General features: G+C 42.5%; 1 protein-coding gene across 1 annotated transcript in view; it reads left to right on the forward strand.

The window, feature by feature from the left end:
- Positions 1-16,971, forward strand: part of wscd1b (WSC domain containing 1b) — a 49,858-nt gene that overhangs the window by 17,813 nt on the left and 15,074 nt on the right. Inside the window, exons 4-5 of the mRNA XM_061804090.1 lie at positions 369-553; positions 14,566-14,687. Coding sequence (XP_061660074.1) covers positions 369-553; positions 14,566-14,687 — 307 coding nt within the window. The remainder of the gene's footprint in view (positions 1-368; positions 554-14,565; positions 14,688-16,971) is intronic.

A 16,971-nucleotide genomic window follows, 5' to 3' on the forward strand; every position in this document is an offset into this window, starting at 1 on the left:
CGTCAAAAGCAAGTATGCAAAGGTCATTTTTGATGAGGTCTCTGTCTTTTTCGAAGAACAGTGGATAACGATGAAGGTGGTGAGAAGGAGTGACTCCAGGCTTCATATACAGATCACAAGTGACGAGTGACTAGAAATATAATTTGCTAGATGAGCATCGGAGGATGTGGTATGAATATAACATCATGAAGTGTAGATTTCAAGAAAGGAGGTTTGATGAAAGCAACACATGGACATTATAACAAATGTCTTCTGTGCCTGAAGCCAATAGCTGGATATTATTGATCTTGCTTTAGACAATAAATGATAATAATTATATTTGTTCCATGTGTATGTGTGTGTGCGTGCATCTGTCTGTGTGTTGTTAGTGGGTACCAGTTTGCAGGGTTGGAGTATGGCGCTGATTGTCACTGTGGGAACAGGATCAATAGCCCACAGGTTGCCGCGGAGGATTGTAATCTGGCATGCCGGGGAGAGAGGGGGTCTCCTTGCGGCGGGGTGGGACGTCTCTCCATTTATAAGGTGCAGGAGCAGATGCCTGGTCACCGAAAATGTGAGTCAAGTTTATTCTTATTTGAAGCACAAACTGAGCAAATGCAACCAGGAAAATATAGAGGAAGATTTAAAGTCAGAAAAAGAAAAAATCCCCAAAATGTAACTAGTAGGCATAAATACGTACAACACATTTTAGGGTCTGCGATTGGCTGGCGACCAGTTCAGGGTGTAGCTCGCCCCCTGTTTAAGGTCCAGCACACTCGTTATACTCCTAGTGGGTATGAACAGTACAAAAAATGGATAGATGGACATTCCAGGGTCACCAACACCAAGTTATTTTGTAACTTCAAGTGGTGTCTACCAACCATAACATGTGACATGTAAACCAGTCCGGTCTGCATGTCCAGTAATCCTTTATGGATTGCAGGGGTTAGATTACTTTACATGATTAAAAGAAATGGAATACAAAGAGATAAAACATTTAAAACGGGGGGGGGGGGGGACAATAAAAATGCAAAAGTATGTATATCTACATATATATATATAAAAGCACAATTTAAAAAGTGTGCAGTATAGGAAGTATTTAAATTGGAAATACTCTAATAAGCATGCAACATAATAGCCAAATGCTGCTTCACCATGTCTGCGCTCGACTATTTGACCCAAGTCTGTGGATCTCAGAGCTTTATTGGGTTTGTATTCCGTAAGCATTTATTTCATGTTTTCAGGACCTAAACCATTTAGTGATTGATAGACCAGTAGGTGGCCAAGCATGTAACAACACACAAGGACATTTTGGCCAATTGTTGGAGTGTGTGTAGGAATGGTTAGTTGCTTATATTTGCTCTGGGAATGGCTGACAACCAGTTCAGGGTGTACTCCGCTTCTTGCCTGAAGATAGCTGGGATAGCCTCCAGCATGCCCATGATGCTAGTCAGGATAAGCAGTACATAAATGGATGAATAGATAGGTGGAGTCACTCTGTTATAGTATGAGGACAAACTGACAGAGATACATTTAGGGCATAAAAACAAAAGTACAGAGACTCATTTTGAAATGAACGGATGCCAGTAACGTAGTAATACGTATGCAATGGTGGTTGTACAAATGATGCCGCAAGCAAGCAATTAGACGGCAATTTAAGGTGACATAATCTGATACAGTGACGATTGTGCAAATGGTGCAGCGAGTCCTCAGTGAAGTCTGGCTCGTACAATCAATAACAGTTATCTTAATAGCATAGAATCACAAAGAGTCCAGAAAGACTATAGTAATATAATGTAACGTCTCAAATTATTGATGTGCAAAATTGGCAACATGTCACAATAGAATTTGAAGTCAGCTATCTAATGAGTTATTGCCCAGCAGGAAGCTAGTGGAATGTCTTCTTGTTTTACTGTGCATTGTTTGATTATGCTGACCTGAGGGAAGGAGTTTGAAAGAGGAGCTGACTAAGATGTCCCAAGAGAATTTTGCTTGCCCTTGTCCTAGTTCTTGCAGGGCGCAAGTCCTCAGGAGCAGATATGGGTGTCATGGGCGTGGTTTTTCCCTGCCTTGTGCGCACCTGCTCTGGGGAGGAGGCTTCCACCTGTGCCTTGTTTACGCTGGTTACCTCTCACGTATATTACCTTGTCGTTGCGATCCCGCAGTTCCTTGTATCATGCTAAGTACCTTTTGGATGCTAGACCCTGCTTTGTATCGGACCTTGCTTCTTTGCTTGCGGATTATCTTTCTGTTGCTTTTGTACGAATCCCTGCATGGGTATCAACCGGAGGCCCCGTAGCTCAGTGGTTAGAGCACTGGTTTGGTAAACCAGGGGTTGTGGATTCGTATCCCACTGGGGCCTCCACTCCCTGAGAAGGGTTGCGTCAGGAAGGGCATAAAGGGCGTAAAAACTGTGCCAAACATATATATGCGTTCATCTGAGATGATACGCTGTGGCGAAGCCGAAAGAAACACACACCCGCATGTATATCAACCCCAAATTGAATAAAACTCCTGCTCCAACTGAACATGGTCATGCATCTTGGGTCCAATTCTGAGTTCTCCCCGTGACACTGGAGGTATTGGTGATTTTTTTTTCAGCAGTCCCAACTATGCATTGCAGTTGGATTTTGTCCTTCTTTGTAGCAGTACCAAATCAGACTTTGATGGAGGAACTTTTTTCCAAGTTCCTTTACATGGTTAGCCAGCATTTGCACCGCGGTATTCATGTTAGCCCGGGGTGGAACGTAAACACAGTATAAAGGAGGAAAACCCGTCTGGTCATTCAGTTAAAAAACGGTGGCGTGTGTGTTGAGCTCCATGACATCAGCACAAAATTTTTAATTGATGGTTAACCATATTCTGCCAAGTTTTATTTCCCTCCAGAGCTTTGTGTCACAGTCAGCTCGGTGGAGTTGGAAGCAGGCAGTTGCATTGTTCTGTCAACAATGTCTTCACTGAGCCAAGTTTCTATAAACCAGAGGGAACCAGAATGCGAAGTCTTCATTAGTCTCTGTGAGAAGAAGCTCATCTCTTTTGCCGAGGAAAGGTTGCAGATTCGCAAGAAGAATCAGAGGGAGCGGAGTCAGAAAAACTGTGACAATGTGAGGGTAAAGGAACAAGATCACAGGATGCATACAGATTGGTCTGGAAAAAACACACACCGTCACATTGGAGGCCTACTTGACACACTAGGGTGACTTCATTTGATCGGGAACGTTTCTGTCTGAATGTGGTCTCTAAAGGGTTATGCAAATAATTTTAACGTTAAATTGCTGACATAGCAAGTCAACTACAGTCAGCAGCAGCCCCCTAATTCACTTGTTTCCTCAGGCCACCATTAATTCCTTGAAAAATATTTTGCTTCCCTTTTTATTCTTCTGTTGTGCCCTTTGAGGATGCACGCAAACACGCCTTGAGCGTTTTTCTCAGCTTTGAAAGTAATTCGTATTGATTCCCACGCCACACCATCATGATCTTAAACACAGTGAGCCTCTGCAATTGTGCGTTTGCTGAAATGTTGACATGGTCATGTTTTAGCATGTTATATATGTGCCAGTGTAACCATAAATTCAGTTAAGGTGCATTTCCTTATTTCTGCACCACCAAATCAAAACAATATTGGCGTAAAAATATGGCGTTTGCCCCTTTCCATTGTTTATCCTTTCACCAGCCACAATATTTGGTGAAGCTGTTGAATATGATTGAAGATTTTATAGAAAGATACCAAATATTTTTGTAGCTCTCTGATTTAGAGATATTTAGATATCAGTATGTTTGTTATTATTTCCACCCAAGATGTTTTAATTTCCTCTTGTTGGGTTGTTTGCTTATTTGGTTGTCCGAAGTATTATGTATGGATCTCGGCTGCAACCTTCCTGTGTGGAGTTTGCATGCTACTCCGACTTCCTCCGACATTTTGAAAAACTTGCACGCAATCGATGATTCTCAATTGCCATTACGTGTGAATGGCTGTTGGTCTAAACTAGGGGTCCGCCAAATTTTTGGCTTAGGGGCCAGATTGACTTAAAATTTGACAGGTGGGCAAAGTCAGATCCAGATGCTTAGATTTCGAAACGATTTTAAAAAGGCATTGAAATGTTAATACTTAGATTTGCTTTTAACGGGAACCGTGCTGTTTTGTTGATCACTTTTTTTTTTGCCAGTTTATCAAAATCTGGTGTTAGTTTTGCTGTGGCAGTTCTTAGAAAAGCAGCTGCCAAGTGGCAGGAAAAATCGGTTATCCACAGTACCAACACCCCCTTCTCTAAAGACTCTTAACAGACAGATGGATGTTGATTAGTGTTGCTACAGAAAAGTTGCAGGAAAATCGGGCTGGCTGGCAAGAGCCAAGCTGGGTGAAAATGGATGCGGGAGGATGCTCCCTAGCTTAGCTTGCTCCACGCAAAGGTGGGGTTTTTTTTTTGGTTTTTTTTAATCTCCCCACCTTTTCGACTTTAAAATACACAACAACAACAACAAAACAACAATGCATATAGTGTTTGGGTGAACATGTTGAGTAAACATGAGCTTCAGGGCTGGATCAATATTGGAATGAGGAAGAACTTACATTATTTTATGAAAAAGAACAGAATGATTCAGCCAATGAGTCTTTTTAAGGAAATTATTTGAGTGATTCGGTACACTCAAAAGAACTGCCAAGTCCATCACTAATGCTGATTGTGGCCTGTGAAGACAACACTGCGTGCGTGTGTGTCATGCTCCTGGATTCCAGCCCGGGCTGGGCGTGGCCAGCTAAGCAGAAGGCGCACACCTGCGCCTCATGACCACTGATCAGACCCAGTACATATAGGACCCGGGGGACGACTGATACTCTGCTAGATCGTTGCTCTTCATGCTTCGTTCCCGCACTCCTGCTTTCTCGACTTCTGACCTCCGTGCACCGACCCACGCCTGTCCACTGACCACCCTCGTAAGCCCATCCGTACTGGTACTTCGGATTGTTTGGACTGTCTACCTGATCTCAGACCTCGGACCGAATAAAGGTTTCCTCTGTACTGTCTGCTGTCTCTGGAGTCGTGCATTTGGGTCCACCCTTGAGCCCCGTATCGTGACAGTGTGTATGTCCATTTACATAAATATAAGTAAAAGTGAGTGACGGTTTGATAGTTACTTAAGTGACGTCAGTCGTGCAACGTGTCAAACCAGCTCGCACTCCAGACTACAATGAAGTTGAAACTTCTCACTTTTCATTGTAAATATGATTTAAAGGGAAATTCCGGTGGTTTGGATTAACAATGTATCCAATAGGTCGTGCCATATGTACTGTTCCTTGACAATGTGATGTTAATCCTCTCCCATTTAATGGTGTTTTGACAAGATTTTTATGGGCAACTATGAATTTTCTTGGGCGCCGCCATTTTGGTGAGTCACATGAAGCTCCTTACAAGTGTCGCGAGGAGAGCTGGAGCCTATCCCAGCTGTCAACGGGCAGGAGGCAGGGTAGACCCTGAACTCGTTGCTAGCCAATCGAAGGGAACACTATATATACATTTTAAAATAGATATTGTTATGAAAACTACATATATTATTCACTTCAATGTCTATATGGAAAAAAAAAAAAAACAGGCGGAGAGCATGTCATTAATGTCTCTCACTTGACATCCAAGTGGGTAGCTGTATTGCCTGCAACGTCATCAGCAGACGTCACACTGTGACATCCGACATTGAAAACATGTAGTGGCACCTACTATGGAAGATAAACAAGACAGATTTTTGGATTTTTCTGACGCCCCTCTGAGACTGAAGCTCATTTCGAAGAAGAGAACATATCACAATTGAGTGAAGTGAAGCAATATTACCCTATCGTTTCGAGCCGTATTTAGATCATATGCTGATCACTTCTAACTAATAACAGACTCCCCGAAAGATGGATGAGGAACTCGATGAAATATTCAAAATGACAGGCCTATAATTATTCGATTTCCAAAGTCTTTTACAAGTTTTGTGTATGTAGCGTACTCGGGCGGACCCATGCCAGGCGAGGTAACTACTCCAGGGGTACCCAGACAACCGGAGTTTTATATTATTGCTGCTTTCGGAAGAGTTTTTCGAGTTTAGTGACTATACGTCTAGTTAGCTTGTGTTACACTGAACTGTCACTGTACTTCGATTTTGTCATTGTTTTGTGTTGTATTGTGTGTGATTAAATTGTCTTAAATGTAATACAAGTGCTATTTTATATTTTGCCGGTTTGACCAAGGGGATTTATTCTAAATTCACACACATGTGAGACAAATTAGTGCTCCCATAAATATTTTTTTAAAATAGCCCTATACACACCTACCTGTCATTTAGAACCCACAAAGCTCTCGTCGTTTTCACCTGTGCAATCCATTTTTCCCGACGAACCGTGTGTTTTGGAAAAGCGTGAAGAGTGAATCTAGCAATACGACGTGCTGGCATTTTGGCTAACATGATGAAAAAAAAACAAGTAATTTTTCACTGGTACAATAGGTATAAACCAATAAAAACACTCGACCCCCACTACTGTAAAAAACGTCACTTCCTGGTTCTTCTCCAACACTAATGCCTCGAGAGGATTTTCATGGCAGGAGATGCAAAAATTCATATACGACAACATTCTGACGATGGGTCCATTCTGGCTGACTTTTTTTTTTTTTTTTTAATTAAGAACATAGTAAAACTTATGCTTTACGTGTGAGTTGACCATTAAATATATTAAAAAAAAAAAAAACTACAACCAAATACACTTTTTACAAATGAAAATAAAAAGAGTAACAAAAAGAGTATGGGAAGACTAAAATCTTGCATTTTCTCTGTAGGTTTATGATATTGCACAGTCACTGTGTATTATGGACTCAAAAGTCCACCCCTAATCCCTTTAATTCTCTAGTTCGTCATTTATACAGTTAATGGCCAGTGGTCTTGGTACCCTGCAAGAGTCGTTTTTTTTTTCATATCATGTTGGTGTGTGACATTTGTAATAAATATTGGTGATCAAAGATATGTGTGTGAATGAGGAAGGAAAGATGTTCATGTGGATGATGTGGCTCATTGCAGTAACAGTGGAAAAAAATGTGGATCTCGGTCTCCAACTGATTGGCCACCCCATGTATAGTGGGCAAAATGAAGTGGTAATTAATTGGGAAAAAGATATAAAAAAAGGTAAACATCTACGCTCAATTCTGGGTTAGTCCAATTTACACTTTAACATGCAAATCAAAGAAATTTGTCTCATAAAGCGGGACCACATCCCTTTTTAGATTTATAAAACTTTAGGACAAAGTGACGACAAACCTTTTTTGAGTCTCATAATTTGAAAGTTGCTGCATGAATTAAATAAGAGTTCTCAATATCTGGTATGATACAGGTCATGAATTTTTCTTGTAAATATTATGAGATCCAACCTGGAAATCTCGAGGGAAACAATGCAAGAAAAACCAAAGGAGAGACAAATCATGGCAAAGGAGAGTCACTTTTGATATAACGGTGGAATGCGTAGAGCTGGGGGTTCCAAATTTAATCCCAATTTTCCACTAATCTGTTGTTAAAGTACTCAGAAAGTTAAATTGAGGCGCGTGGAACGCAATGTTGGCAGGCTGGTCGAGCTCTTAAATGTTTGGCCTGTACGATCCGTACGGGGGAACAGGTGCATTTGGCGGGAAAGAGGAAGGAAGGAAGAAAACCGTCCAGTATCCCAGACAGGAGGAAGAAATGTCAGTGAAAACAGCTCGAGAAAGAAGTGTTTGTCAGTTAGACTCTTCGGGATGACTGGGGGTAGAAGTTAACTAATTTAGTGTCCGGCTGAGAAACCAGTTGTCCGTGTCTCAGCTTTGATGAGCTATTTGGGAATAGCCGGTAATTCATTTGAGCGACTCCTCTTGCTCCTTTTTTTGATAAACAGACAATGTTTTCTTTAGATGTCTTCCATCCATCCATTATCCAACCCGCTTATCCTCACAAGGGTCAAGGGAGAACAGGAGCCTATCCCAGCTAGCTTCGGGCAAAAAGCGGGCTACACTCTGAACCGGTTGCAAGTCAGTCGCAGGGCAGATATCGACACCATCATCGAGTGGGAATCGATACCACACTGCCCACACCAAAGTGTTGCGTGTGTACCACTACATCAAAGGTCTCCTGTATGCAAGTATGTGGAACAGCACGAGACAGTAACTTACTGAGTGTCATCTTCAGAGGCCTGTCCATTGCAGTCAACTGTCAAGTCAAATAAAAAGAAAGTCACACAAAGTCGGAAATATTTATATTGAAAGCCGATTTAATATACAGGGAGTCCTCGGTCTATGACAGAGATCTGGTCCTAAACTAGCGACAAAACCTGAATTTCGGCGTAAGTCGGATGTCACTGTTCAAGTAAAAATTTATGATAACAGCTGGGATAGGCTCCGGAACTCTCGCGACCCTTGTGAGGATAAGCGGCTAAGGAAATGGATGGTTGGACATTAAAATAAAAAATAAATAAGATGCTGCAGGAGGTGGATGACGAAGAATGAGAGGAGCCTGTGCTTCGCTATTGCTCGCGGTAAATTCCTCCTCGGCGTCATTTCCTTCCTGCTCTTTCAAAGTTCGGAAAATAAGTTACGCCTTTTCCCTTAAGGAACATTAGTCTGCTATCAAGCCTATGTTGATTCTGATCCTTGATCCATTCTTTTTCTTCTTCTGTTCCTTTCGGCTTGTCCTGTCAGGGGTCCCCACAGCGTGTCGCCTTTTTCCATCTCATCCTATCTTGTGGATTTTCCTCTCCAACACCCAAAGTCCTCATGTCCTCCCTCACAACATAGATTGTAGAAATAAAAGTGACCTTTATTAAATGGCCTAAGATTGGTATGACGACACCCAATGGTGGTTACAAGAGAGGAAAGAACAAGAAAAAGCAAATGGTAAGAAAGACCTGTTGCTTCACAGACAGGAAAATAATGAATAGGGAAAAGCAACAATACCCCTGTACCCTGATTTAGACCGCCACACAGAACCACTTGATCAGACGGAACTGTCTTGAAATGGTCGAAAAGACTGGGAGGACTACGATCTCCCGCACAGACTGCTGCACAAATGACCAACTTATCACCAAGTTAAGGCGACTTGTGACCAATGTTCCAAGTCATCAACCCTGACACACAAAATGGCGCCGACCTGACTATTTTAGTATATAGGACTTGGACTATGGGTGATGTTAAAAAAAAAAAAAAAATGCTGTGGAAGATAAAACTTCACACAAAGCTGACATGAATCAATACGTAGAAGATATGGAACATTTGAAAATTCAGGGAGCAACCCAGCGTTTTACACATCCAGCAAATTACACTAAAATAAGAGGCGAAAAACAAAAGATGATTAGACTTTTGAGGAATACAGAGTGACAATGACGACTGTATTCAAGATTTACAGTGGCCTGCAGGAAGATGGAGAATCGGCCATTTCCACAGCAGTTGACATACTCTCCATGCAGGTTCAAAAGACACAATTCACAGCTGAGTTAACAAACATTACACTGGCCTGACCACTGGCACATAGGAGCAATATGTTCATCAATTCCCTCCATGCGGAGAAAATTCTGAAAGATAAAAAGAAACAAACAAACTACAACTTTTATGGGAAAGACACTGCTACAGCAAGCAGAACATTTCCAAATAGAACGGGATAAAATGAATGACGACTTTTTTGATCGAACAATGTCGTCCAAAAAAAAAAACAAAAAAAGTCCAGGCCCATATTTTCATTACAAAAACAAACTCAACAAATACACAAAAATAAAACGGTTGATTATCTGTAAACAGATAAGATGGGAACGGCAGCCGCAGGCCTTGAAAGACCTCTACAGAGGCTTTATGTTGCCACGTGTCACTTTTTAAACCATATGACACGCACTGGGAGTGGTTGTGAGGTTTCGTCAAAAGAGGCCAAACAGCAACTTTGAAAAGTACAGGTTAGTGCAGTGCTTCATCAAAAGTGACGCGGTATTGACTCTTATCTCTTCACAAAAGAAAGTCCCAGAATGCATATGGTCAATAGGACTATCAGATGTGGGACTCATTAGGGGAGCACTGTCATGCTCCTGGGTTCCTGCCCAGGCTGGGCGTGGCCAGCGCACACCTGCACCTTGTCCCAGCTGATGCCTCCCAGTACATATACGACCCGGGGGACGACTTGTCCTCCGCCAGATCGTCGTCCTTCATGCCTCGTTCCCGCACTCCCGTTTGCCTGACTTCTGCTCTCCGTGTACCGACCCACGGCTGTACACTGACCACCCTCGTAAGCCCATCCGTACTGGTACTTCTGCTTGTTTGGACTGTCTACCTGATCCCAGACCTCGGACCGAATAAAGGTTTTCTCTGCACTGTCTGCTTGTCTCTGGAGTCGTGCATTTGGGTCCACCCTCGAGCCCCGTTCATGCCAAGCACAACCTCTCCAAATTAGACCAAAAACAGAATATAGACTATTTATGGAAAAAAAAAAAAAAAAAAAGGCGCGGCCATCACGAGGTTGGAGAACGGTTCAGGACCTACAAGCAGTAAATGCCACGGTTAACACAACGAGCACCTTGTGTCCCAGACAAACATACACATTGCTGAATTCATTAAGACCAGATGCAAATGTTTTTACAGTAGTGGATTGAGTTAGAATACATATTTACCAGGTTACCTCAAGTGTACTGTGAAAAGTCAACAATTTATTCACAAGTTATGACAGCTATTATGTCCGTATTTGAGCTATCGAGTGGCAATCAAATTTGACTTTATGTAGATGGCGTTTTGCTTACATCACCCCACAAGGAAACTTGCAAAAGTGATTAAATAGCATTTTTACAACATTTACTACAGGAGGGACACAAAGTTAGCAAGAACAAACTACAAATTTGTGAACAAGTTAATAATTTAGGACACAACCTTAGCGCAGGAAGAACCATTTTAGATGATAGAAATAATAGTTGTATTTAATGCATCAAATCCACAAACAAACTACGCAACAATAACTGGACATGTGTGAATGTATGAGGAAGACCTCAAAATGACATCAATTAAAATGGACAGAAGAATCTGAAAAAAGCTTTCCGTGAGATAAAGAAGTAACTAGTGTCAGATTATAGCAAATCCTTTATACAGATACGAGATTCCAAAGGTCATTTTATGACCTCAGTTTTAGTGCACCAACATAGAGACTCAGCATAGCATGTCCAGTGTGTAAGAGCAGTTATTGTGACATCTATTGCCGTAGAAACAACTTCAGAAATATGAACCAAAAGCAGAAGTGGCCTGAGAGATCAGCCTTTAGAAAGAAGTGTGATTTCTAGATGGCTCATCTAAGAAAATGCATAGTATAGACAGCCAATATGCATTTGCAACAGTCCACGTTTTTGCGCAGTACTGGAAGGAAACACAAAACAGGGGGATGATTTCATCCACAGCCAAAGTAACATGCAAAATTGTTAGTTGATTTACTAAAAGCAATACAACTGCAAAAAAAAAAAACCTGTTACTGTATGCAAATACCTCACATATACGTGATTTCATTGGGAAATGCTTTTGCTGATACTAAAGCAAGTTGCATTAAAACCTATATAATATATATATATATGATAAATAACAAATTTAGATAAAAGACACATTAAGAAGATATGTGCAACATTACAACAAGATATCTATGTATGACCAAACAACAAACCTATCCTATAAATAGGCGGCCATTCTGAGCTTTGAGTTTGTCACATATCTCAAACAGGAGGGATATTAGTCTTTATATCAACATGAAACAATTTGTGGCTTCATTTTTTTATTCGAAAAAATGTTTGCAGGACATGTTTGACATGTCCAAGACATAATCCACAAGGGTAATTTGAGCCAATGCAGAGGACGGTTCCCTACACCACAATATAGAACTCTTTCCCAATAGCTTTAAAAATAGCAAAAAGGAATACCTGAGTTAATTTAGCTCATTGCAAGAACGATATTGATTTTGAAACCATTGTTAATAGTCATGCGTTTTATTGGCTATTTTTTAAGATAGGTGTTGTCATTCCCACTGCCAAAATTGCTGTAGTCCGGTTACACATGGGGCAGTGGTATTTAGAACCCTTCCGTCTCAATCCGGTGAAGAAAACAACCCGGCCAAGGCATTGAGGGGAGTGAGTCTGTTATCATAATGGCAACTAAACGGTTAAATTTTGCTGTTGCGTGTTGGATTTTCATTTTTCTGCTCGAGTGGTACCTGTGGGAACCACCCAGGGTACCGGAAAACAAAGTGGATAACAGCATGTAAAAAAAAAAAAAAAAATGAATTTGAGTTCATTAAAATAACATGGTAGCTCTGTAAATTTAAAACCACATTCTTTTGACACTAATCATTCCATGAGAGTTGCACTTATTACAAAATGTGTACTTGGGAATGGAACAAGGGCTTATGTGTTTTCCAAACAATCCCTGTGTATATTTGTGCAAATCACAAACCACCATAATCTGCCTTTGTGACAGTTTCGAGGTTAAAAGGGAGCGACTTTACCCTTTAAACACAAAACTAGCTGTAGAAAATTTGATTCAAATATCAACAGGCATTTCCAGACAAAATAATAATTGGCTTCTTATGGTAGAACAAAGGAGACGTGATGGAGCAGCTGTTGGGCTTTGGCCTCACAGTTCCGAGGAACGGGTTCAATCCCTCCTCCGCCTGTGTGGAATTGCAGGTTTCCCCAGTGTCTGCGTAGGTTTCCTTCCAGCACTCCGGATTCCTCGCACATCCCAGAGGCGTGCGGCATTGGTCGGATACTCGAGAGTACGTGCGACTGTCGTCTGTCTGGATGTGCCCTGCGAGTGGACTGGTGGCCAGTTCAGAGTGTACCATGCCTCCTGCCCGACAACAGCTGGGATAGGCTCAAGCACTCCCGTGATCCTTATGAGGATCAGTGGCTGAGAAAATTGAATTTATGAGTGGAACGGTACCTGAGAATGAATGTTAAAAAAAAAAGTGATTCTGTGTATACACTAACTTCTTTTGAAAAACAAAAAACATTCTTTTCTAATGATGTACATCAGATTTATTGGAACCGCAAATAAATTGGGAAATTTATCAGCATTGATTTGTAAAACCATTTTTGTGATTAATAATTCATTTAAGTCATTGTCACGTAGAGACATCTGATGGTGGTGCAGAGTTAACAGTCTTTTTGATAAATTGAAAAAAAAATGTAACAGGTTACTGTGCTTCATTAACTTGATTATTGCCATTTGTCTGTTTATCCTATGTCTGTTTACCTGAGCACTGGCATAGACAAAAAGAGTAGCGGTATGGGAACGCCAAAAGTCTTTCACATACATCGACGCTACTGATGTTCCAAGTGAGTACAAATTGGGTGATCAATTTGGCAGCGGGATTTGAGTCCTTAGAGTTGGGGTGCAACCATCAAACACGTTGACAGAATCAACTCCATTCATTACAATGTACAAGAATTGGGCAATTGGACACAGAGAGGGTTCGAAACTGTGCGTGAACAGTTATCTGCTCATTTATGGCCTTCCAAAGCGGAGTCGCTGTTGACAGGTCGGCTGAGAGAGGAGAAATCTGTGCTATGTGCGGAGAACAATGCTGCGCAGTGAAGGCCAACACACAGCTACGGAGTCATGCCACCGAGGGCTTCGAACCCTGAATGGCTCATTCCGGTATTGACACCTCCATGTGTGAGAGATCTGGATGAAAACCTTTGGAAGATGCAGAGCCCTGTTGTCCTCAAATTTGGAGTCAGTCACTGTTTTTGCAGCAATTTGGACCGTGTGGATGTTTTTGTATTCCTTGTCTGCGTGCTCTCATTGTGAAACTTACTAGCACTGTTATGTCACTCACGAGCGAACAGGTGGCCGAGATGTATCCTGTAATGATGAAGAATGACAGTGACGGCGATGACGATTTTCCATTAATCTTGCCTGACTTGTTTCCCGATCCAGATTATGAGTAAAAACATTTTTTCTTTGAGTGTGCGTGTTTTTGGTTTCATAAAAATGTTTTCGTTAGAAGAAGTTGCTAGATGATATAAGAATTTGTGAAAATACATAATAAACAGGGGGGGGGGGGAAATGTTAGAATTATGGTTAATATATTTATTATGGATTTACAACAAAGCCAAAGTATCATCCTTGTTTCAAAGATTCCTTGCACACAGGAATGCAGCCAGACAAAGTATCGTCCTCGCTTCGAAGAGTCTTGAGTACACAAGAGGCTGGTTCAGAACGTGTTTGGAGACTGTAACTGGCCTGTCAATCATGTCCTCTTGATCAGAAGAAAGATGACTTCTTGTCTGTTATTTGTGCAATTATTCCAGCAAATTAGGTGATAAACCCAACAGTTTCCATGGTAATTGCTTTACTTTTGGCTGGACCTGGATTGCACAAAAACTCAGCTTTCTTCTTTTGGGTCAGAATGTGTACAAAAGTGGGCGAAAAAGGCATGTATACTCCCAGGACATAAACACAAATAAGCAATATGCATTAGCTAAGCAGAAACACGATGGTGCTCGGGCCAAAAGGTTAGCCGACTATTTTATTTCCTGAAAGCTATTACTAATTTTCCGATATTTTTGTTTCTTCCCTTTCACCACAGTCAGGAATGCTCACCAGCGAGGCTGCTTCAAATTGGTGAACAACACGATCAACACCTTCCCTATTCATTCATTTCAGACCAATCTAACAACACAGTCCTGCATCGAGACTTGCACCGACAAGGTTTGAATTAATTTCTTATTTTGAGTCTTAGTAGTTGCAGTTATATGTAGTAGTTGTATGACCTACAGCCCAAACCAACATTCCACACTCCACAAACTCTGCTGACACCACAGTATCCACCATTCATGCCCAAAATTAGCTGGGATACTCTTAAGTTCCAGCTCACTCATGACACAACTGAGGATCAGTGGCATAGAAAATGGATGGCAAGATTTTATTTCCTAGATCGTATATACCATATACAAGTATATACAAACTGAAAAACTCATTTTGAATTTTCCTTGCAAAAAATGCTGCCTCGATCCAGCATATCCATCCATCCATCCATCCATCCATCCATCCATCCATCCATTCATTATCTACCGCTTTTCTGGGTTGGGTCGGGGGGGTAAGTAGCTTCAGCAGGGATACCCAGACTTCCCTTTCACCAGCCACTTCTTCCAGCTCTTCCGGAGGGATCCCGAGGTGTTCCCTAAGCCAACCAAGAAACATAGTCTCTCCAGCGTGTCCTGGGTCGTCCTCAGGGTCTCTTTCCGGTGGGACATGCCCGGAACACCTCACCAGGGAGGCGTCCAGGAGGCATCCGAATCAGATGCCCCAGCCACCTTATCTGGATCCTCTCAATGCGGAGGAGTAGTGGCTCAACACTGAGCCCCTCCTGGATGACCGAGCTTCTCACCTTATCTCTAAGTGAGAGCCACCCGATTGTCCAAGACATGCAGTCGCAAGTCACGACCACAAAGTCGACCATCGAACTGCGACCTATAGTGTCCCGGTGCCAAGTGAACATGTGAACACCCTTATGCCTGAACATGTTATGGACAATCCGTGATGAGCACAGAAGTCCAGTAACAGAAGACCACTCGAGTTCTGATCGGGGACCGTCTTCCCAATCAAGTCCTTCCAGGTCTCATTGTCATTGCCCAGGTGGGCTTTGAAGTCCCCCAGCAGAATGATGGAGTCGCCAGAGGGGGAACTCTCCAGCACCCCCTCTAAGGACTCCAAAATGGTGGGTACTCTGCACTGCTGTTTGATGCATAAGCTCAAACAAGAATCAGGACCCATCCCCCTACCTGCAGGTGGAGAGAGGCTACCCTCTCGTCCACTGGGTAAACCCCAACGTACAGGCCCCAAGTCAGGGGGCAATAAGTATACCCACATCTGCTCGGCCTCTCTCCCCATGGGCAACTCCAGAGTGGAACTCCTCTCAAGAGGAGTGGTGCCAGAGCCCAAGCGGTGTGTAGAGGCGAGTCCGACTATATCTAGTTGGAACTTCTCGACCTCCTTCCCTGCCAAAGAGGTAACATTCCACGTCCCTAGAGTTAGTTTCTGTAGTCGGGGATCAGATCGCCAAGATCCCCGCCTTTGGCCACCGCCCAGCTCACATTGCACCCGACCCCTATGTCCCCTCTCACAGGTGGTGAGCCCATGGGAAGGGGGACCCATGTTACCCTTTCTGACTGTGCCCGGCCAAGCCCCATGGTTGCAGGCCCAGCCACCAGGCGCTCACTTTCGAGCCCCACCTACAGGCCTGGCTCCAGAGGGGGGCCCCGGTGACCTGCGTCCAGGCAAGGGAAACCAAGATCTAATTTTTGTAGTCATCATAGGGGTTTTGGATCTCACCTAGAACCTGTTTGCCATGGGTGACCCTACCAGGGGCGTGAAGCCCCAGACAACTTAGCTCCTAGGATCATCGGGACACACAAACCCCTCCACCACGATAAGGTGACTGCTTGAGGAGGGAATGGAGCATATCTTGGTCCAAAACCCGTATGTACCTTTCCACATTAATGGTGCCTTCACAGACATGCCATGGGCACTAAGTGCTTTCAAGAATCCAGATGGTCACTTTCCTCTTTTGTCCATGATTTCAAAAAATATTTGAAAATTGGACTTGTCAGAACACAGCAAACTTTTCCACTTTGCATCAGTCTATCTCAAATCAGCTCAGGTCCAAAGAAGCTGGTGCCTATTTACTATGTTGTTGATACATGCCTGTTGCTTTGCATCGTAGAATTATACTTTACGTTTGCAACAAACTGTTAACTGATGAGGATTTTCTCAAGTACTCCTGAGCCCATGTAGCAGTATCACAATGATCCCGGTTTTAAATGCAGCACCACCTGAGGTATGAGGCCACTATGGGCATTTCTGCCTTACCAGTTTCTCCAGATTCTCTGAAACAATTGATAATGTTATAGACCATAGATGATTAAATCCCTAAATTCAGAGTAATTGTATGCTGAGACATAAGGTTGCTAAACTGTCAAACTAGTTGCTTGTG

The sequence above is a fragment of the Syngnathoides biaculeatus genome, chromosome 18 (genome assembly GCF_019802595.1).
Source record: "Syngnathoides biaculeatus isolate LvHL_M chromosome 18, ASM1980259v1, whole genome shotgun sequence".
Lineage (NCBI taxonomy): Eukaryota > Metazoa > Chordata > Actinopteri > Syngnathiformes > Syngnathidae > Syngnathoides > Syngnathoides biaculeatus.